Source organism: Cydia fagiglandana, chromosome 13 (genome assembly GCF_963556715.1).
Source record: "Cydia fagiglandana chromosome 13, ilCydFagi1.1, whole genome shotgun sequence".
NCBI classification, from domain to species: Eukaryota; Metazoa; Arthropoda; class Insecta; order Lepidoptera; family Tortricidae; genus Cydia; species Cydia fagiglandana.
In genome coordinates this window covers 917876-941454 of record NC_085944.1, presented here as the reverse complement: position 1 = coordinate 941454, position 23579 = coordinate 917876, and the positions used below count along the sequence as shown (strand labels likewise).

The 23579-nt window shown below is 38.6% G+C and overlaps 2 protein-coding genes across 3 annotated transcripts in view; one reads left to right on the top strand and one right to left on the bottom strand.

Moving 5' to 3' along the window:
• The window catches only part of LOC134669960 (uncharacterized), a 52544-nt gene that overhangs the window by 15183 nt on the left and 13782 nt on the right, over positions 1-23579 (top strand). The gene's annotated exons all lie outside the window — the stretch shown is intronic.
• LOC134669959 (uncharacterized) lies at positions 1565-6209 on the bottom strand. Its single transcript, XM_063527597.1, has one exon. It carries the CDS (start codon positions 6178-6180, stop codon positions 4936-4938), a length of 1245 nt encoding a protein of 414 aa, XP_063383667.1. The 5' UTR covers positions 6181-6209; the 3' UTR covers positions 1565-4935.

The window sequence follows — 23579 nt, the reverse complement described above, 5'->3', positions numbered from 1 at the left end:
GAATTTGTGGTCGACAATATCGACAATGTCGACATGTCTGAAACTCGTTTCAGGACCACACATCACCCTATTATATGAGTCCAGTCATATAGTGTGGGATATCTTCTAGAGATGTTGATTTACAAGCCGTAATTTGGTTATTTTAAAATCTTGAGTCTATATCTATTAAATTTATGTAAGCTTTCGAGATCATTAGCCTTGTTACATCGCTTATCAACAAATAGGATTGAAAAATATGATTAAAATAATTATATAATTGAGATATAAAACCTAAATGTCATTTTGATGTAAGCATTATTGAATTCGGTGACGCAAATTGATTTCAGTGCCTGCACATGATTTCGGTGTTTTTTAAATCTCAAATATCTAGAAAACTATAAGGTTCTAATGGAGGCCTCCACTACCAATATTTTTTATATTAAGGGTAGATTTTAGGAAATAAACTCGCATATTATATAAGTTAAAAAAAAATTTTGGCACCGAAGTCAGGCACCGAATGTCATCTCTGAGAATCGCCCCATAGCAGTATAAATTACGTGAGTCACATATATTTTTGATTATGTAGAAAAATAAGTGTGAAAAGTAAGGCGGGCAAATAATTCAAAAAATTCAATGGCACTCAATAGTAGAAAAGTCACCATGCTACCGTAGTTTACCCTATATGGAGCGGTATTTATCAATGTTTGTTTCTTTCAACTAAAGAAAGTAATTATGTGTATGCTTTAATAAACATAATAAAAAGTGCGAGGAAACAAATAACACTTGCACCTTAATTCAGGTTACCATGCAAGTTACAATGTACTTAACATTATAAATCAATCGTTACAATCTCAATCATTCAATGACTTTTAATTTGAGTCACAAGCTTTTAAACTCTAATACTTAGCTAAATTATTCTAAAAAGTAATAATTTTTTTAAAGAAAAACAACCAATAGTAATCATTTATTTACATAGTTATATTTACCTAACATTCATATTTATCGTCTTTTTTTCTGATTACCTACCTATTGATTTTTAGAGGGCTTTAAAATAACAATATTGCTTTGGTTTTCCGCAATATATGTAATAAGCTAGTTAATAATCGCTAACCCGTTACACTTACTTGCAATTAATGTTCCGTTGAAATAATATGGATATCCGCAAAGTAACGACTGAATAACTTGATTGCTATATAAGTATAAATTAAATAACCAAAGATAATTCAAGCTACATGGCTGTTGTCAGTTATAGCAATTGGGCCGCATTGGGCTAGCGTGGGGACTATAGCCCAAGCCCTCTCGCGCATGAGAGGAGGCCTGTGCTCAGCAGTGGGACGTATATAGGCTGAAATGAATGAATGAATGAACATAATAAAAACTAAAGGGGCCCACTGATTAACACTCCGCCGGACGGTATCGGCCTGTCAGTTAGAACAAAATTTTGACAGTTCAGAACAACTGACAGGCCGATACCGTCCGGCGGACTGTTAATCAGTGGGCCCCTTTATAGGTAAATATACAATGTCCACCCACAAGATAAGATAAGATAAGATAATATTTTTATTCATTAAAACTTATGCTAATTTGATTTATACAATGGTAATTATACAATTTATACTTAAATACTAGTAATTCATGGATTCAGGTTAAGATAGGTACAGATCAATTTAACAATATTAATACCGATACAAATATGTATTTTCTAAACTCTAATGGAAATTTGAACAATACCTAAACTAAGTAAACATTTACTTGTATCTTAGGTATGCACGTTTTGTAGGTCAGTGTATAAGTGGGGAAGTGCTTACCAAACAAGATGATTATTTATTTATAATAACAATAAACTATATGACTATGACTATATTCTACTCTTTAGAACGTTAAGTGGTGACATACTTAGCAATTAGTTTGTACAACACACATATAAATCTTTCTTAACTTCTATGTGACTATTTCTAGTAGTCTTTCTGTGTCCTCGTACGCCTTGCCAATGAGCAACGTTTGTACCGCTTTTATGCAGACTTTACTGGGCATTGGGTAAATATTCAATAGGAGATTGAATTTATTGTAAAGGAAAGAGCCGAGGAAACAAAAAAACTTACGTGTGTTTGCGGTGCGGAATGAATCTTTGGTGCAAATTATGTCAGCACGTCGCTTGCCAGATAAGATCTGGGGGTTATAGGGTATGAGTGAATGTTTTTTTACTACAGTGTTCAAGACGAATAACTGTCGAACGCTCAGAACTTTACACTCGGTCAACAATTGAGTCGTGGGATAACGTAAGGGACGGAAAGTGCTAACTTTGAGAACTGCCCTCTGAGCTCTTTCTAAATCGATGATCGTTGTCTTGTTTGCTCCTCCCCAGGACGTGATACAATATACTAACAGTGATTGACAAAGTGCAAGATAGACTGATTTAATAAGTGTTTGATCTGCCGCATGTCTTAGGTTCTTAAAGACATAAATTAATTTTCTAACTCTAGATGTCAGAGATTCGATGTGTGCTTTAAAGTTAAGATGCTGATCGATAATAACACCCAGGTACTTGATATTGTTAGTGGTACTGAGTTTTGGGCAGTTATAAGGACAAAGGTTTACACGCGACGTGTCGGGATCTGGACAATTATGTGCTATTAAAGTGTGGATGTTATCGGACGGTTGGGTAGATATATTTGAGGAGAACGTGATATATTTTGTTTTTTCCGTATTTAATGTTAGTGCGTTTGTTTTTAGCCAGCGGGTAACTAGGTTTAAACCTACTTGCGCGTTTTTGAAAACGTCAGTCCAGGTATCGCCGTTAAAGAGTAGGGCTGTATCGTCTGCGTAGGATATAACTCTACCATTTGGAATAGGGAGGGTACATAGGTCATTTATGTACGTCAGAAAAAGGGATGGGGCCAGAATACTTCCCTGTGGGACACCATAATCAATGGGGAGTTCGTCACTTATATGGTTTTCAATCGAAACTCGTTGTTTTCGATCAGAAAGATAATCTTTAAAAATTCTTAGAGGATGACCTCTTATTCCTATGTACTCCAGCTTGTCAATAAGTGTTGGAATTGTCACAGTATCGAAAGCTTTAGCCAGGTCCAGGAATATAGCTAAACACTTTTTTTGGGAGTCAAGCTGTCTAACAACATAATCTGTAAGATCGTGAACTGCGTCGTTCGTTGAAAGCCCTGCTCTAAAGCCATATTGTGATGATGCCAGGAGTTTATACTTGTCTAAGAATTTAACAAATCGTTTAGATATTACACGTTCTAATATTTTTGATAAAGATGGCAAGATAGCGATTGGGCGATAGTTATTAATACAACTCTTATCACCACCTTTGTGGATTGGTTTGATGAGAGCTATTTTTAGAATTTTGGGAAAAACGCCTGTATAAATGCACAAGTTGAAGAGGTGGGTCAGTGGAGGGGTCAAGATTTTTTTATGTTGTTTTATAAAAGAACAAGGGATTTTGTCAATACCAGTAGCGCAGTCATTTCTGAGAGTCATTATAATGCTATCAATTTCGGCTTCGTCCGTATCAGTTAATACAAAGGAGTTAGAGTTTATCACACGGTAAGGGGTCGTATTCTGAGAGGTAGGCAATTGAGAATAACAATTTGTGTTTTCTGCGAGCGTTTTACCTATATTCGCAAAAAAATTGTTTGCTGTATTGACTGTCTGCCGAGCGTCTATAGCGTCAGCTATAAGCGCTTGAGACGTCGACCTCATATTACTCATACTTGTTACGTTTTTGATGACTTTCCATAATTTCTTTTTATCGTGTCCTGCTTTTATTATTTCTGTTTTGTCATGTTGTCGTTTTAGGTTTTTTAACAAATTATTACAAAAATTTCGATAACGTTGGTATGTTGTTTTAAGTATTGTGTCATTTGGAGTTTTTGCCAGTTTTTTATGCATTCTGTCACGGTTTCTAATGCATCGTAACAATCCGGGGGTTATCCATGGTTTAATAGTTTTCATTTTGCGTGACATACTTTTAGTCACTGTGTTATTTTCTATAATTCGTGTTAAAGATGAGACTAAGTATTCCATGGCGTCATTGGCATCTGTCGCTTGGTAAATAGGGGTCATATCAAGATTTTCTATGTCACGGGTAGCTGATTTATTGTCCAGTTTAGATATGATGACTTGACTAGGGGCTCTTTGGTAATACTGAGGGATACACAGTAACAATGAACTGTGGTCAGTTAAACTACTATGGAGCACTAAAGTTTTTAAGGCAAGTTTAGACTTTGCAAAGACATGGTCAAGACAATTTTTTTCTCTAGTTGGTCGGAGGTGAGAAGGAAGATATCCAAGAAAAGCTAATTGAGTTAAGTATTCAAAAGAGTTTCGATCTTGGTTGCCGTTTTTGATATCAATGTTAAAATCTCCCATAAGAAATACATTTTTAAATATCGATAGCTGCGATAAAATTTTATTAAGGGACAATAGAAAGTTGTTTATGTTTTTATTCGAGGGGGAGCGATAAATGCCTACTAAAGCCGTATCAGTTCCTATTTTTAATATTAAGCAGTTTGCATCTAGAAATATATCGGGCTCTTCCACAGTTACATTATTTATATTTTCTTTAATGTAGAACACGACACCGTCATTTTGCAACACGTTGGTTTTTAAACTTACGTAAGAATTATAGCCGTTTATTTGAGGGATCGTTTGGTTGGAGGTAATCCAGCACTCTGACAATACAATTATATCAACGTCAGAATTTATTAAGCTTAGTAAAGTTAAGAGTCCATTGAAATTACTGTTTAGGCTTCTAATATTTTGTAAAAGTATTTTTAAATTTGAACCATAAGTATTGACAAGCGTCGAGCATCTATCTGGGTCGCACACTAGTGATTCATACTCACACGAGGCCTCAATATCGTCAAGCAAGACGTTGGTTGCGTTATCCATTTTTGTTGATATGTGCAGCAGATGACGTTGAAACGCGGCGCTCTAGGCGCCCTCATAATCTATAGAATTTATATACCTAAGTTGCGCATTTTTCTTCGCTGGGCACTGGTCGTCTCCGGTTTTATGATTGGCCGGCTTTTTAAAGCGCAGACACGTAGCGCATTTGGCGGGTTCAGCTTGCTTTGGACACTCCTTAAAACCATGGCCTGATGACCCGCAATGTCCACAAGTAGGTTCTGTATCTTTGCAATATTTAGCCGAATGGCCGTATAAATGGCATAAATAACAACGGGTCAGGAGAGTGAAATCTCGTACTGGGCAAGATGTCCAATGGATAAAAACGCGTTGTTGTTGTATGAGCATACGTCGGACTTCAGCTGTGCATTCTAGGATGTAGTTGCAGGTGGATAAGTCCTTTTTTCCAGATTTATGACTAAGTTTAACTGAGCACATAAATGTATCCCTAGTGAGATTTGGTTGTAAGTCTGCAATGTTTTGTTTAAAAATACAATCGAACACTTCTCCTTCGGACATATTTGTCGGGACTCCTAGGATGATTATCTTCGGTCTCCTTTTGGTGGTATCTTCCACTTTAAGTCCTGATTGCTGCAGCTGCTGAGATGCTTTAAGCTTTTCAAGGTCATCCTTTCTCTCGGTGCTGATTATGACTCCACCGTTCTTTGTTTTTCTCATACCACGTACGTGAAGTTTCAGGGTCTCGGGCTTAATTAAGTTTTGGATCAGGTTTTTGGTGTCCTCACTGGATTTTTCTTTGTCGGCAGGGTAAATTGCGATGCTACTACTTGACTTGGTAGGCACAACAGTCGAGCTTTTCCCGGTCCTAACCATGTCGGCGAACGATTGTTTTTCTTCGGTTGTTGCTTTTTCTTGTATGCACTGTTTGAGTTCATATAGCTGGGTGCTGATGTTTGTTTGCATGGACAAGGTATTCACTTTGGCTTGGCTAAGTAATAAATTCTGCTTGACCGCCTGGTATTGTACAGCCAATTGCGAGATTCCTCCTAATACGCTCTTACTTAGCGTGTTTATTCTCAGTTTTTGGTCTGAGTTTAATTTACCATCATTTGCAATGGTGCAAATTTCACTAAGGCGCTTTTCAATTTCGGAAATCCATTTCTGGATTTCAGTGGTTGAAACTACATCAGGTGCCTCGGCTCGTGCTGCTGCTACTGGGGTTCCTGGGGTGGTTTCCATAGCTGGTCTTCCTTCTGGAGGGGGACTTCGCGGAGTCCGTGAACTTCTGTTAAAAGCGTCATTACCACTCATCGCTGCGTTTTTAAATTGTACCCATTACACAGCCGATATGACTCACGCGGAGATTCGCAGTTTAATGAAAAAGTGCTGACACTGATTTGACACAGTTACTATTTTATTGTTATGATTAAATAAATACACAATTTGCAGTGGACACGACCGCCAATGACGGCAGTCAACTCCGAGATGGACAGACGATCTTGTTAAGGTCGCCGGAAGACGCTGGATGCGGGTCGCTTCCAACCGGCACGTATGGAGGTCCAAGGGGGAGGCCTATGTTCAGCAGTGGACGTCTTATGGCTGAGATGATGATGATGATGATGATGATACAATGTCGTTTTGTAGGTACAGTCTAGTTCAGAACATCTTTACAAGCAAACGTTCTAAAAATATATTTACACTACTTATCTTATTCTCAGTGTGTTAGAGAGAGAGTATATAGTAAGGGTCTCTATTGTTTCCCAAATAGTTTTAAGTCATAATGTATTGTTTGTCCGAATTTTCGTTAGTCATAATTGGTTTTTCTCAGAAACGCGTAACTTTTCAGGATTTCCATAATACAAACCTAACCTAACCTAACCTATCTATAGAATATCCTTACGAAAATCCTGAAAAGTTAACGGTTTCAGTTTTATGACTAACGATAATATGACAAACAATACATTGTGACTTAAAACTTTATGGGAAACAAAGGGACCCCTATAGGTAAACATATTTTTGGAACGTTGGCTTGTGAAGATGTTTATGAACTCGTAAGTAGGTACATACTACATGCCAGCACATCCCCTCGAGCAAATTAGGAGTAAGAACGTGCAATGCATATTTTCACCTCGCTACATTTAAATTTCACCTCGCTACATTCAAATTTCACCTCGCTACATTCAAATTTCTCCTCGCCGGCTGGTGGTTGCCCACCAAATGGGATATGTGACGTTTTATGTTTCAATTTCTCTTACAATTACAGGTTTCTTTATACACCAAATCTCGTATAACATGTTTTGCTCCTTATGACCTCAGGAATACGTGGTTAAAATACGGCATAGTTGCAGATTTATAAAAATGGCTTGACTGCATTACCTACATACATCAAGTTCATTAGGTAGGTACTTATTACATATCATTTTCATTAAACTATGTCGGCTTTCGCTTCGTTCAGGACTTTTGTTGTGAATTTTGTGATGTGGGCCTTCCAGCCGCGATACTAATTGAAATTCTACCTACAAATAAAATTAACGATTTGGTCAATACCACATACCACTAGATTTCCAATTACTATCGCTCGTATTCCAAAAATAGCATTTCACCGTTTTCCACACACCACAGATTTTTGAGTGACGATATGGAGCGCTCAAAGTTTAAAAATCGTCCCCGTTTATCAGGAACGCTAAATTACATATAGCTTGTTTGCCTGCTTCTACAACACAGAATTTTTGAAAAAAAAAATGTAGATTTCTCCATATCATTTTTAAACTACCTAAAAGTGTAATATTTTAAACTTTCGCGTTTTGATAAAGATAAAGATAAGATAAAAAATAGTTTATTCAAGTAGGCATATTACAATGCGCTTATGAACGTCAAATAAACCTTTACCGGCTCCAACCGTACACCTCTGCCCCGAGAAGATTTAAATCCCCCCTCAATTGGAGGAGGGTATCCCAATATGGGACCGGCAACAAACTCGGCGGGACACATCTTTTCAAAACATTATTACATCTTATAATTAACATGCATTACGAGTAATTAAGAAAAATACAATTTAAATTACTATAGAATTCATGCAACTATACTCAGTGAGTACATAACTTTATAGAATTTGATATAAAAAATAAACATATATGTACATGAAATCACAAATACGTAGCTCTTTCAGAAAACATATCAAATCTTACAAAAGGAAAAGAAATTAAAATCAATAAAAGAAATGAGAATACATATTATATGAATCTGACTGATTGTTATGAGATGCTTTCATACAATTTGATGTGCTTTCTTACCTGAGCTGAGTCACCTTTAACTCTACACATAATACAATATTTTTAATTGCTACTTGTCGTTATTACAGTTTCTGGTTTGGACCATGCATGTTTGTCTGTCAAGTAGTCCTCGACTCTGTAATAAGCCTTCAACATCAATGACTTTTTTAAGTAATTCTTAAGAGCTGGAAAGGGTAATCTTAAAGCATCCTCAGGTAACTTGTTATAAAAATGAATGCATTGCCCAACGAATGACTTCTGTACTTTACGAACACGAAACTTTCTGATAGCAAGCTTATTTTTATTTCTAGTATTATAGTTATGGACATCAGAATTCTTAGTGAAGGAGTCTAGATTCTTAACAACATAAATAATACTATCATATATGTATTGGGAAGCTACAGTTAAAATATTAATTTCTTTAAAAAGTTCTCTTAATGATTCACGCACCCTTAAATTATATATAGAACGAATGGCTCTCTTTTGTAAGACAAATATAGTCTGTATGTCAGCTGCTTTGCCCCAAACCAGAATACCATATGACATTACACTATGAAAATAACTATAATAAACAAGGCGAGCTGTCTCAACATTAGTCAATTGTCTAATTCTCCTCACAGCGTAAGCGGCCGAACTTAATTTGTTTGCTAGTGTTCTTATATGAGGACTCCATTGTAGATTTTTGTCCAATGTTAAACCAAGAAACAGTGCTTTATCTACCATATCTAAGCATTCATTATTCAAAAGTATCTTAGTATCGACTGGTTTAACATTCGGCAAAGAAAATCGAATGCATTTAGTTTTCTTAGCATTAAGAAGCAAATTGTTCATAGTAAACCAGTTTAGTACATTAACGAGTGTGCTGTTAATTACACTGTAATCGGTAGATTTACGATCAACCTTAAAAAGTAATGATGTGTCATCAGCAAAAAGAACAATTTCACAAAGATTTTCTACTACACATGGCAAATCATTTATATAAACCAAAAACAGGAATGGACCCAAAATAGAACCTTGTGGCACACCTAATTGGACTACAGTACCGCTAGACCGGGTTTTGTTTACAACAACTGTTTCTGTTCTGTTGCTAAGGTAAGAAGACATAAAGTTTAGGGCATTTACTGACAGACCATAGTGTTCTAATTTCAAAATGAGCGTTCCATGATCCACACAATCAAATGCTTTAGAAAGATCACAAAATATGCCAATTGCATCACAAGAATTTTCCCAAATATCATAAATATGTTTAATAAGTACCGAAGCAGCATCGGTCGTGGAACGGCCCTTTGTGAAACCAAACTGATTGCTTGTAAGTAAAGTATGTCTGTTGAAGTGACCCAGTAGATCATTTAACATTAACTTTTCAAAAACTTTACTTAGTACAGGAAGTATTGATATTGGACGGTAATTAGCCATATCACTCGAATCACCCGATTTAAAAAGAGGTATGACTTTGCTATATTTCATAAGATCTGGAAAGACGCCTTGTGAAATTGAAATATTATAAATTACGGCTAAGTAAGGCGCTATTACGTCCAAGACATGACTAATGACTCTAACAGATGTTCCCCATAAGTCTTCCGTTTTCTTTAAATTGAGTGACTTGAATGTTTTAACAATAATTGCTGAATCTACTAGACTAAACTAAACACATATTAACTCACATTATAGACGGGTCTAACGCGAATTATATTCAATTACCTTGATTTACCGACGTATCGACACAAAAAAAAAAGTTTCCTAAAAGTGATCGCGTAATAAATCGCCGTTTCACACGACGATTCGCGAAAGATACGTGCTATTCTCATTGCTGGCCCGGGCGCAGATGTTTCAAGATAACCAATCTAATATGACCCCCGAGATCTGTAAATTAAATCTAGTAAAGTTAGACCAAGAAAAATCTGCAACGATTTTGATAGCACACGCAGTGAAAATTTTAAACGTCAAACTTATGAAGTATTAAATAGCACTTACACTGCGTATGCTATCAAAATCGCTGTAGACTATTCTTGGTCTAACTTTAGTGACATCTACCGTAAGAAGTGTAAAGTATTGTTAGTCTCAGCTCAGTCTATAGCAGACACCTGCTACACTCTTGCTGGATAACATGTAGGTCGTTTAATGAAGTACCGATTTTCGTTTATCACGGCCCTCAGAACTTCGCCTCACTCGTGTTAGTTACTCGGTTGGTAATAACAGCACAAATTCGCGAAAGAACTCGCATTACTTGCACGACACAATGCGTCGTACAATGGATCGGGTGAGCGTTGCCGAGCCGATTGTTAGCCCATCAAGCGACGCCTGACTGACACTTAGATAATCTAGATGTAGGAATAAATCTATGGATGTAGGTATCCTATAGCTACTTAGGTAGCTTATGCCTGCGACGACGTCACATGAAGATATTTTGGTCGATGTTCCTTACAAATAACTAGTTAATTTTCTTTATGCATACGAGTGTAAGGCTAAGTTAAGTTAAGAATATCAGAGTGTTCCTCACGTCCCAGTAGGTACCTACATTTAAACTTAAGTCACTGTCAATACAGGTCGTAGCGGAAAGAGAAGAGTCATAAACTTATTATACGTAAATAATGTACTTAGGTATTGTTTCCCCCATAGCCGCGATTCTTCTTTTGCCCCACAGACCACAGACTCTAGAAAGTCTAGAAATAATATATGTATTCGTTAATTTTCGAAAGAATATTTACTTACTTATCTACGCCCCCATCTCCTTTAGTAGGGCACCTACTTAAGGGCTAAGTTATATGCCATTGACGCATTTTAACTAATGATATACTCGTGTAAACAAAGCTGCGCGTCAGTATTCTATTTTAAAAGTTAGAAAAAACTATGTAGTAAATATTTATTGCATAAAGATAAGTTTTGGTTATTCTTGAAATGCTCATTGTATTCGCGAAAAGTTCGCGAACCTGTCAAAAATGTAACTGTCAATGTCATTAGACATGGTTACAAAAACAAATATGAAATCTATACAATTTATTATTTTATGTATGACAAAGTTTTTCTAACGAAACCATATTCAACCTTGCTATCCGAATGTCCAGGATCGTCGGATGACCGTCAGCTGCCGCTCCGTTGTTCGATTTAAGAGTTTTTTACATTTTATAAGATGCAAAATTATAAAACACATGTAGCTAACCTTTTTTTTTTATTTTTCCTTAAGATGTTTTCCAAACGCACTTACTCGTAACTGTCTACACTGCAAATTGAAATGGTGATAGCGTTTGTAATATAATTTATTGGATAACAAGTGTATTTTCGGGACCAATTGTACCATCGTCGACACTTAGCTAACCATTCATAAACCTTAAAACCATGACATAAGGCCTATCAATGGTGAATGTGTTTCTGTATCTTCTTTTCTACGCTGTTAATTGACAGTTCGTAACCCGTATTCAAAACACAATAAGGTCCTCCGATGGTTAGTTAACTTAAGAGCGTTGTTTAGTACTTCGAGGATGAGGTTGCCTCAGAACGGGACTGGGGGTCACCTGGCAACTATTTGCAGACCCCTCACGTGACTTGTTCGCTTTCTTGGCCTGTTTGACATTAAAATGTTGTTGGAGAATATTATTTATAGTGGAATTATATTAAAGGCTAATATGGTTCTAAAGGTACGTCGAGAGGCATGCCGAGGCGTCCTCAGGAATTCCGAGATAATGCTTGGGAATGCCGAGGCTATCAGGCGTTCTCAGGCATATAGGTGTCTTATGTCAGGTGTTCTAAGCATTTATGGACACCTTGCATGGTATATGTAATGTAATATGTATGAGGACGGTTGAGGGATGCCTCGGCATCCCCAAGCATACCTCGGCAATCTCGGTATGCCTGAAGACTGTGAGTGTGAGGACGCATCGGCATACCTGATGAGTGATGAGGACACCTGGGTAAATGGTAAATATACCGAAGGATCCCTTGCCATGCCATGCCGATGGGCGCCGGGGCTTCTGAAGGTGTCTAGCGTTAGACCATGATATGTCTGCAACGATTTTAATAGCAAACATCTATGTCTACTAGGTGTATCAATTACTCGAACTCAGACGCAACTGCTAAATGAAGTGACCCGGCTTTCTCGACTGCCTAACGATGCTAACTACGAGCAAAGTCAACAATGCCCTGTGCATTGCACTTCATTGCTGTAACTAGTTCGCCATTAAATATAAAAACTAAAATAGTACGCGATACAAGTGCGAATTACCTTTTCGCACGTGTAGGTATTGTACAACGTTTTACAATACATATGTATGGCCCTTTAACTTTACCTTTCGACATACGCATGTATAGCGGTACCGTAAACTCGGGTTACTTTGACCCACATGAAAACCTCATTTAAAAGGGTCTAATAAAAAAAACAAAAACATCAAAGGTCAGCTAAAACAAATCTCATGACATATTTCCATAATTATAGTGCAATAATCAATAATGTAACATGGGCCGAGTAAATCTCAATGGCCAAAGTTACCCTCAAGGGCTAAAGTTACTTGGCTTTACGGTAGTTATAGCACTAAAGCCGACCACTGACTAACAGTCCGCCGGACGATATCGGCCGGTCAGTTGTTCGGAACTGTCAAATTTTTGTTCTATCTGACAGGCCGATATCGTCCGGCGGCCTGTTAGTCAGTGGTTGGCTTAAGGCAAAGCAAGGTAAAGTAGCACCATATCTACTGTAAAAAGCCTACTACTACTACTGTGTGTTTCTCCATTACATCGCAAAGCCCTTGACAATGACGTAAAGTCGTGATTACGAATAATATGCCAGTTATGGCACTTATCCAACCTCTCGAATGGGGTTATTCCCAGTATTTACAGGCATGCAATAGAGTGTGTACTGTCTCTTCCGAAAATCGTTTTTTCCATATTGATATTTTTGCCATTCGCAATTTTTACCATTTTACTTTTTCTCGATCGCATCCTTTTTCGAAATCATATTTAACCATTCGCATATTTTCCCATTATTTTAATTTTCCAAAATTGGTTTTCTAACCATTCGCACAATTTCCCACTATATTTTAATTGTTTACAATCACGGAATAGATAGGTGCGACGACGAGCGAAGCGAGGAGGAGTGTGTTAGGTGAACTTGAAACGTTCTATTTTAAAGGGGTTAAATAAATTGCAAAGCTCCGGTTTGTTCAAAGAAAGCTATAGCACGTTAGCAAAAAAAAAAAATGAAATTAAATACTTAGTAAAAAATGTGGTGTCTAAAATTGCTTGCTATAGGAACCTAATTTGGGAGATGAAAAAGGTGAACACAAATTATATTATAGAAACTTTATTAAACCTAAGATCTTGCCAGTGGTAAGTTTGTGACTTAATCCTAACCTGCGATTCTGTGTTAACCTTTAACTTGATTTGACGACACCTAATTTTAGAACTTAGCTCAGTGGACAGCTGGGCCGCTTAACAGGTCCGGAATAAAGCTTCACACAGAATTCTACTTATTTAAGAACTAATTTATTTTAATACTAAATAACTATGTACCAGGATTTTCAAATGTCTTTATCTTACTTTAGTGGTTGCTCAAAATTCTAAATTTACTCTAACTTTGCAGCTGGCGCTGATGCCTTACTAAATTAAATCATGGAAAGGACCGACCTCAGAATTTAAACGTTCCTCAGATGCAGCGGGGTGACAGGCTGCTTTCCCCGGTGAAGCTTGATGCTGAGCGGTGACGTAGAGCTCAGGGGCCGCGCACGTGGTACCAAAATGACGTGGCCGAGGCAGATGGCGTGCTTAAATTCCTCGCTCCAGGAGGTCTCCAAAACTAAATTGACTTCTAGGATTTTGAAGCTTTTTGAGATAAATTACTCAACGAATGAAATAAATGAATGAATAAATCAATGAATAAATAAATCCCGGCTCCTGAAAACCGAGAAAAGGTTATATTAGCCTACGCCCTTTATGGCCGCTAGAAAAGAGATGAAACCATTTGAAATTTGGCTCACCGCACTGGTAGCTGCTAAGCCTTCTGGCGGAGCGCTCCCTTCCCTCGAGCAGGAGTCTCTCTGCAAAGAACCAAAATCTGGTTAAGAACAAACCCACAACGTCTCGCGCCATTGTGGAGTTGATCACCACGAAATTTAATTTCTACTCACTCAGTGGAGCTTCCGAAGGACTCAAGCCGTTTCCATCTTTCAGACCACCATGCCGAAAGTGTGGTCTTCCCACAAATTGGGCTCTTGCGAGCGAGTGTCCCCAGAGGGGTTCCCAAATCAAATGTGCCTATCATTCTCGAATGATCTCCAATATGGAGTCCCTGAGAGCCCTAACAAAAGGTAATAGGGTGGCAGTCCCTTGAAGACACAAATCCCACGAAAATTCTGTCTGAATTATTTAGACAATATCACTCCTGAGCCTAAGAAATATATTTTTACCATTTAATCTAATATTGTTTCATTCCAGAGCCACTTTGTAAGTCTGTAATTTCTATGTTTTGTTTTATATCAAAATTGTTTTTTATCTAATAAATCCTACCTACTTCATACAAAGTTTTCCTGGAGTGACAACATAAATATCTCAAGTTTTAATTATTTTTAGTCATATGACAACCCCGACAACAGATAAGCATCGAGAGGTGCATCTGAATGCAACAGATTATGCAAATAAATGCAATCAATGAGGTTTGTTTTGGACACCGTTAAAAACGTTGAAATAAGAAGAGGTATTTTTCTTTTAATTATCAATCGACCCAAAATATTTATATTAAATTTAGAAAAATGTGCTACGTTACAAACTGCGAGCAAAACAGTGCGCGAAGCCGAGCGAGCGAAGTGAGCGTGCCGCGGCAGCGGCCGGCGAGCGCCAGAACCGACTAATTATATTGTACGATATTGATTTACAAAAAGAAGTTATTTTTAGTGAGTCTCTCGTATATTAGAAGCCGGTGAACTTTATGTCATTGGCATAAGATTGGATGCTGGGAATAACCCTTACGCTACGTCTTACGTAGGCGAACAACGCGCGAACGCGGCGCGGCGCGGCGCGGCGAAAGCGGCCGCCGCCGCGCCGCGCCGCGCCGCGCCGCCTGACATTCGCGTGCAAATCGCGCCGCACCGCGTTCGCAACGAGATCGCTTACGTAGGACACTTCTATGGGCATCAAAGGATTGATTTCGCCGCGCCGCGCCGCGCCGCGTTCGCGCGTTGTTCGCCTACGTAAGACGTAGCGTTATTGGCCCGCAGAACGCTGACAGACATCTTACATGAAATTGAAAACTTGAAGAGTAAGAGACTAGCTGTTGTCAAGGTAGGTAAGTAGAGTCAGACCATGATAACTCTGCAGCGATTTTTTTGTGCAAGTGTTATTTTAAATGTCAAACTTGTATGAAATTATGTTATAACGCTTAAAAAATAACACAATGCACATCTGTGCTATAAAATTCGCTACATAGTTATCTTGGTGAGAAGCTATGTAGGTTATCAGTTGATGAAGTGACATTAGAATTCCAAATGTTTGAGAAGCGCAAGCGTACTTGGCCCATAACCTGTTGGAGTCCTCGAATATATGACGTTGAATATTATTTATTGATATTGTCAGGATATTAGTTACAAATTACTACCTACTTAAACTTACTTAAATCTTTTAATTATTTGGATTTCATTTAATTAGCCTTGGGTGGTTAAAACTATTAACGTTACCGATTGTAAAATAATTATTTATTTCAAAGTTTGTACATACATGCTTGCTAAATAGGTGTACGAAGATTACTTGATGTATTTAGATTATAACTGAGGCCTTTTTAAGATGGAATCCACGTGAAATGACGAATGAGAATTTACATTTTATTACTTACCTCAGTTGACTCATAGAGTTATTCTTTAAATCATAGGTCCTGTGGTCATTAACATTCTAGAAGAGTCGCGTGAGGAGGGCTGGTCGCTGATTGGATCATTGAACAAATTGCCGCGCCGCCATCGGCGCGAGCGCAGGATCGCGTTATGCAATATTTACCTACTAATGGCGGATATTCGAAAGAGAAATTTAACGGAGGTTTGCTAAGTTTTATCTGGTTTTATGAATAATATCTTCATTCAAAAAATTAATCTAACAAGCCTTTAGGTAACTAATCGTTTATATATATCCGTCATTTTACTTATACATTTTTATCCTAAAGGGGCCCACTGATTAACATTCCGCCGGACGGTATAGGCCTGTCAGTTAGAACAAAATGTTGACAGTTCCGAACAACTGACAGGCCGATACCGTCCGGCGGACTGTTAATCAGTGGGCCCCTTAAGAGATATAAATTTACCGCTATAATATAAATATCACTAAACAGTAAACATTTAATTAGTAGATAATATATTTAGTCGGCAAGTTATAACTAAGTAATGTATGCCAACGGTACATTGTAAGTAATCGATATGTAGGTATAGGTATAGCTATTTAATCTTCAGTAGGTCATTCAATTTCCTTAATAGCATTAAAATTGCACTTCCATCCGACATCCGCTGATGCGTTGTCATTATTGTCATTAGTTGTTAATAATTGCTTCCCGTAAAACGTTAAAGTTTATCCTGTCCCTGCTGTCAAATAGTGATTATAGGAAAGTGTCTTGACTTCCGAAGGATGCATTTATAAGTAACTTTACAGCTAGCTACATTAAGCAAGTGGCTTATTTATACGCACGCCTGCCTACAGCTAGTACCGGACACGTTAAAGGAAATCATTATATAGCTCGTATAAAAGGACCGGGCGTGGTTCCTTATTGTGGAGATCGTTCGCAAATTGCTCTTTCGCGAACTATTAGCCTGCGTACACGTGACACCAGTTCTCAATTCTACTTTAGGTATTAAATAGTAAATATTAGTTTCTTTCGATGCACAACCGATCTATCTTATAGGTAGGAGACCTCCATTAGGTTATATATCACGGGAAATCATTAGGCCGCTTTTATACGTCCGTTGTTTTCACCGGACAATTGTCCGTGTTATGCGACGATGTCTTGTTTTCATGGGAGTACGAGTATTAGCAGTCGGTAGCCACATAACATACATAAAGGATGACTCAGGCTAGACCGGGCCGTGCCCGGGCCGAGGCGTCTGACATGTCATTTTCTATGACGGCTGATCGGTGATCACGTGGTGCTTTCCATAGAAAACGAAGCGCCGGAAGCTCCGGCCCGGTCTAGCGTGAGTCATCCTTAACTGCGGGCACAGCATGGTTCCATTTTTGTCTCACCCTGCCTATCACGTTCTAACAAATATAATTGCGAAACTGACCGGCATAGTGAATAGTGACAGACAGGAGATAAAAACGGAACCATCATGCTGCGCCCGCTAGACGTAGTAGCGTAACCTGCGTAACACGCGGTCCGCTGTCCGGAGAAAACAACGAACGACTACAAGGCCTTAATTCGTAGTTGTACACAAATCACCGGGCGTGGTTCCTTATTGTAGAGATTGTTCGCAAATTGATCTTTCGCGAACTATTAGACTGCGTACACGTGAGACCAGTGTTATTCCGTGAACAACAGCGCCATGCGACATGGATTTGACATTACTCTCATTGGAGGTCGCACTTACTCGTAAGATGCAATGCGAATAATCTACCCTTCGCCAATAATTTTACTATGAACTAATCTAGTTAGTTGACCCTAAAATTGGAAAATCTTATTCAAAGATTGTAAAAACTACACTGCTCGTTCATGTAATTGGACAATACTCCCCTGTGAATCCAATACAATACACTGTAACTATGATACAAAATGTACTGCAGAATACGAGATATAATTATAGCAGGGAACAATATTTCCTTTGTCTTTTGTCTTACTCCTCCTGCCCCCAGTTACTCCTTGAGGGTAGGTATACACCTACTTGCCGATTGCAAACCATTTTAAAATATATTAACATTTAAAACTTTCACTTAACTCATAAATATTAAAACATATTTAAACGAAATCAATAACTAGCTTAGCTTTTGTTACCTTTATTTCCATCACGGGTTTCGCTGGTCGTGGTCGCGGCAAACTCCACCTGTTTACCACCACTGGGGTGTAAACAAACGATCGTACTGTCCAGCCTCAAATTACGATGCTCCGCGTATCGCAGTGCGCTCATCGCATGGCAATTAACACATTGCGACACATGGAGAGCTGCTGTTTACCAATCTGTACACAACGCACAATGGGAAAGTGTAAACGTATTAACTTTGTTTGATCACTCGCTTTCAGTCTAAAGGGGTTATTTTGTCTACCTTTTTGCAGGGCGATTTCCGTTCAGAGGACAACGTTTTTCCCTGTGCCCCTTGGTAGACAAATGACAGAAAGTATCCTGGGAAAAGGTAGGTGTCATCATCATATCATCTCAGCCATAAGACGTCCACTGCTGAACATAGGCCTCCCCCTTTTTCGGGGGGTGAATGCCATCATAATCGCCACGCTTGGCAGGCGGGTTGGCGATCGCAGTCGAGTACACCGAATTTGAGGGACGCTGCTGCCCGTCCACCGGTGATCTTGGACGTAGTTTAAGGACATACCCGGGTCCAAGGTTTATTTCCATTAAGGTAGGTGTAATAACCCTTTAATGGTGATATATTCGGATTGAGACTGCAGCAAAGCAGCGGGAAATGAGCAATGTTAAGGGTCAAACCAAATAAAAGGAGAACCTTTTCACGTGGATAAGGGTTAAATAAGAAAATTAACCTTTATAGCCCTTAACTCTTGTGTATGTCTACAGGAAAGACGTAACACAGGTTTCTGTTTGACCCTTATACCTATTACCTACTGTGAATTTCCTTGATGATTTGCGTTGTTGTCGTTACCGCATTGTACTTGTGTAAAGAAGGTTCCAGTCATTTTGAAGGAATTGCCATTGACATCGTCCATTTCCCGCTGCTGCAACGCTGCACCAGTAATGCTACCGCAGTCGCAATGCGAATTGGTTTGCGGTTCCCGTCCGTAGGTAGGTACTATTATATATATTACATTTTCCATAATTTCAAGGTCCAGTCATAGTCAGTATGAAAACGTCTAGTAGGTATAGCTGGTCAAGCAAATCGTGTCAGTAAAAAAAGGCGCGAAATTCAAATTTTCTATGAGACGATATCCCTTCGCGCCTACATTTTTCAAATTTGCCGCCTTTTTCTACTGATAAGATCTGCTTGACCAAGTATAGTTAAGTAATGTCAGTGTAACTAGCACCCAGTTTTACAATTCTCACGGCACTTAGCAAAGTAAACATCGCCTAATTAGACGTGTAGACGATTGTTACAGCTTTCTCGTAATGACAATGGTTGTAAGGTCTGGCTTTCTCGGCGTTTCGCCGACGCGCTTCACTTCATGCCGATCATGTTTCGCTCCTGAGTTTCTAAAGCTATTGAGATAAATTATCTTCATTTTATAATAATAAAAATATTGTGGTGAAATTACGATACAATTTTCCACTAAGTAGATACTTAGGTATTAGGTACCTAGGTACCTACCTGTATTATTTTTAATTTTACTAAAAATCTTAAATAGGTGTGTGTACGAGTACGAACGTAGTACTAGTTTAAGTAATAAATAACTTAGATAGATGTATAGACCGACTGAACGTTTCAAAATTACGAAATTTTATCTCATGGAAAAATATCGGGCACTTCTCTATGTCCTAGGTAAGTACGGTCAGCCAAGAAAGTGGTTTACCACTTTTCGACTCTATCAATCAGATGATAGAGTCGAAAAGTGATAGTCCACTTTCTTGGCTGACTGTACCTATTATAAGTAGCGAAAATATATTCTTTCAAAATGGAAATATCCTTCTTTTCACTACACCAGAAAATAGAGTGTTTGCCTAGACTTAAAGAGCCCATCAACGCGCGTGCACAAATACACAATACAGTACGTAGCGTAATATCATTACCAAATATATTTAGATGCGGTCTGCAAGGTAACTTTACAATTTCTATTCGAATTTCAAACAACTAACGCTACAAATTTACTGGCCAGCAATTTCGGAACTAAAGTTTTTCAATAGAAAGGAGGATGGGTCAATTATACATAGTGCTGCAGACATTTTGGACTAGTCATTGAGTTTTCACTTCTGTCGGCACTCCCGGAGTGCAACCCGTTGTTTTTTTTTTGTATTTTATAATCTCTACAGATGCGCATCGACGACTTTTTTAACCGACTGAATACAGGAGGTTTGACTGTTTTTTCGCAGAATTTTACATTAACATTCGTTCTATTTTTGACAGATTCGTCATAAGGAGATATTTATATTTAGGTACCTACCAAAAGAGTTTCTAAAGACATCAGCCGGCGTAAATATTCTGCTAGCTACAAGCTAAAACACTAGTTAACCTAGCGGTCAACCTTCTAAAGCCTAAAATTAGTCCCAAACTAGATTCTAGATTCCATAATAATTACCTAAGAGCAAAGCGACTTTCAAAATAAAACATCGACTTCAACTTCTTAACCAACAAAAGCAACAATTTTAAATAGCATATGCCTTAAGCTCACTCTTGCTCCCTTCTTTTTCTCCTTAAATTACTTTTTACTTAGCCAACCGCACTTTTTAATACTATAACGTTACCAAATGTCCAAAGATACACACACACACATACACTCACACAATAATGTACACATCACACACAAATTGCACAGTAGCTTTTTTTTGTCTTATATTTCTCGTACCAACTGTTTTTTAAATAAGCGTTGCATATTTGTATGTAAGGTACTGGCAGAATACCAGCGATGTGGCTTGCCGCATCACAATGCTGAGCCAGCGCCTTTTCTGTGCCACGACACATGGCTTCATGATTTTTTAGTGTAATAGTTTTTAGTAATTAAGTTGTTTTGCATGTTCTTGTCTTGTACTTTTTCAATGCCGTGTATGTTGTGGGTATGAATAAAGAAATTATCTATCTACCCTAGTAGCATTTTCGTTGGGGCCCACGGTGCCAACGGTAGGGAAAACGTTGGGATGAGGTTCGTTCCGTAGCCAACGTTAATTTTGTATTGGCCCACCATCGCATTTACCAACATTCGCTGTGGCACAGATGCCCAACAATGGGCCTTTGTGTATTTTGGTACCGTTGGCTAAACAACGATAATATTCGTTGGCCCAATGATGACATATATCGCATTTACCAACATTGGCAGTGGCAGTGATGCCCAACAATGGGCCTTTGTGTATTTTGCTACCGTTCGCTAAACAACGATAACATTCGTTGGCCCAATGGTGACGAATACCGCATTTACCAACATTGGCTGTGGCACTGATGCCCAACAATGGGCCTTTGTTTATTTTGGTAACGTTGGCTAATCAACGATATCATCCGATGGCCCAATGACGACAAATATCGCATTTACCAACATTGACTGTAGCATTGATGGCCAACAATGGGCCTTTGTGTATTTTGGTAACGTTGGCTAATCAACGATATCATCCGATGGCCCAATGATGACAAATATCGCATTTACCAACATTGGCTGTAGCATTGATGCCCAACAACGGGCCTTTGTTTATTTTGGTAACGTTGGCTAATCAACGATATCATCCGATGGCCCAATGACGACAAATATCGCATTTACCAACATTGGCTGTAGCATTGATGCCCAACAACGGGCCTTTGTTTATTTTGGTAACGTTGGCTAATCAACGATATCATCCGATGGCCCAATGACGACAAATATCGCATTTACCAACATTGACTGTAGCATTGATGGCCAACAATGGGCCTTTGTGTATTTTGGTAACGTTGGCTAATCAACGATATCATCCGATGGCCCAATGATGACAAATATAGCATTTACCAACACTGGCTGTGGCACTGATGCCCAACAATGGGCCTTTGTTTATTTTGGTAACGTTGGCTAATCAACGATATCATCCGATGGCCCAATGACGACAAATATTGCATTTACCAACATTGGCTGTAGCATTGATGCCCAACAATGGGCCTTTGTGTATTTTGGTAACGTTGGCTAGTCAACGATAACATTCGTTGGCCCAATGGTGACGAATACCGCATTTACCAACATTGGCTGTGGCACTGATGCCCAACAATGGGCCTTTGTTTATTTTGGTAACGTTGGCTAATCAACGATATCATCCGATGGCCCAATGACGACAAATATCGCATTTACCAACATTGACTGTAGCATTGATGGCCAACAATGGGCCTTTGTGTATTTTGGTAACGTTGGCTAATCAACGATATCATCCGATGGCCCAATGATGACAAATATCGCATTTACCAACATTGGCTGTAGCATTGATGCCCAACAACGGGCCTTTGTTTATTTTGGTAACGTTGGCTAATCAACGATATCATCCGATGGCCCAATGACGACAAATATCGCATTTACCAACATTGGCTGTAGCATTGATGCCCAACAACGGGCCTTTGTTTATTTTGGTAACGTTGGCTAATCAACGATATCATCCGATGGCCCAATGACGACAAATATCGCATTTACCAACATTGACTGTAGCATTGATGGCCAACAATGGGCCTTTGTGTATTTTGGTAACGTTGGCTAATCAACGATATCATCCGATGGCCCAATGATGACAAATATAGCATTTACCAACACTGGCTGTGGCACTGATGCCCAACAATGGGCCTTTGTTTATTTTGGTAACGTTGGCTAATCAACGATATCATCCGATGGCCCAATGACGACAAATATTGCATTTACCAACATTGGCTGTAGCATTGATGCCCAACAATGGGCCTTTGTGTATTTTGGTAACGTTGGCTAGTCAACGATATTATCCGATGGTCCAATGATGACAAATATCGCATTTACCAACATTGGCTGTGGCACTGATGCCCAACAATGGGCCTTTGTTTATTTTGGTAACGTTGGCTAATCAACGATATCATACGATGGCCCAATGACGACAAATATCGCATTTACCAACATTGGCTGTAGCATTGAGGCCCAAAAATGGGCCTTTGTGTATTTTGCTACCGTTCGCTAAACAACGATAACATTCGTTGGTCCAATGGTGACGAATACCGCATTTACCAACATTGGCTGTGGCACGGATGCCCAACAATGGTTCTTTGTGTATTTTGGTAACGTTGGCTAGTCAAAGATATCATCCGATGGCCCAATGATGACAAATATCGTATTTACCAACATTGGCTGTGGCACTGACGCCTAACAATGGGCCTTTGTGTATTTTGGTACCGGTGGCTAAACAACGATAACATTCGTTGGCCCAGTGAGCACAAATATCGCACTTACCAACATTGGCTGTGGTACTGATGCCCAACAATACCAGTTGAGTTTGCTTGTGGCGTCACTAGATGGCGTTACTGTCTCCAAACATCGAAGTTATAGTTATTTTTTCGATTATTCCGGATACAATCATAATATTTTTTAAAAGTAACATATAAATCTAATAGCAATAACTATAAAATTTATACATAAATTTAAAAAATTGTATTTTACCAACATTTTCTCAATTTAAATCTCAAATAACA

What these genes read in the sequence shown, in the direction of transcription:
- LOC134669959 (XM_063527597.1), bottom strand. Translation starts at nt 6,180, where the DNA reads ATGAGTGGTAATGACGCTTTTAACAGAAGTTCACGGACTCCGCGAAGT.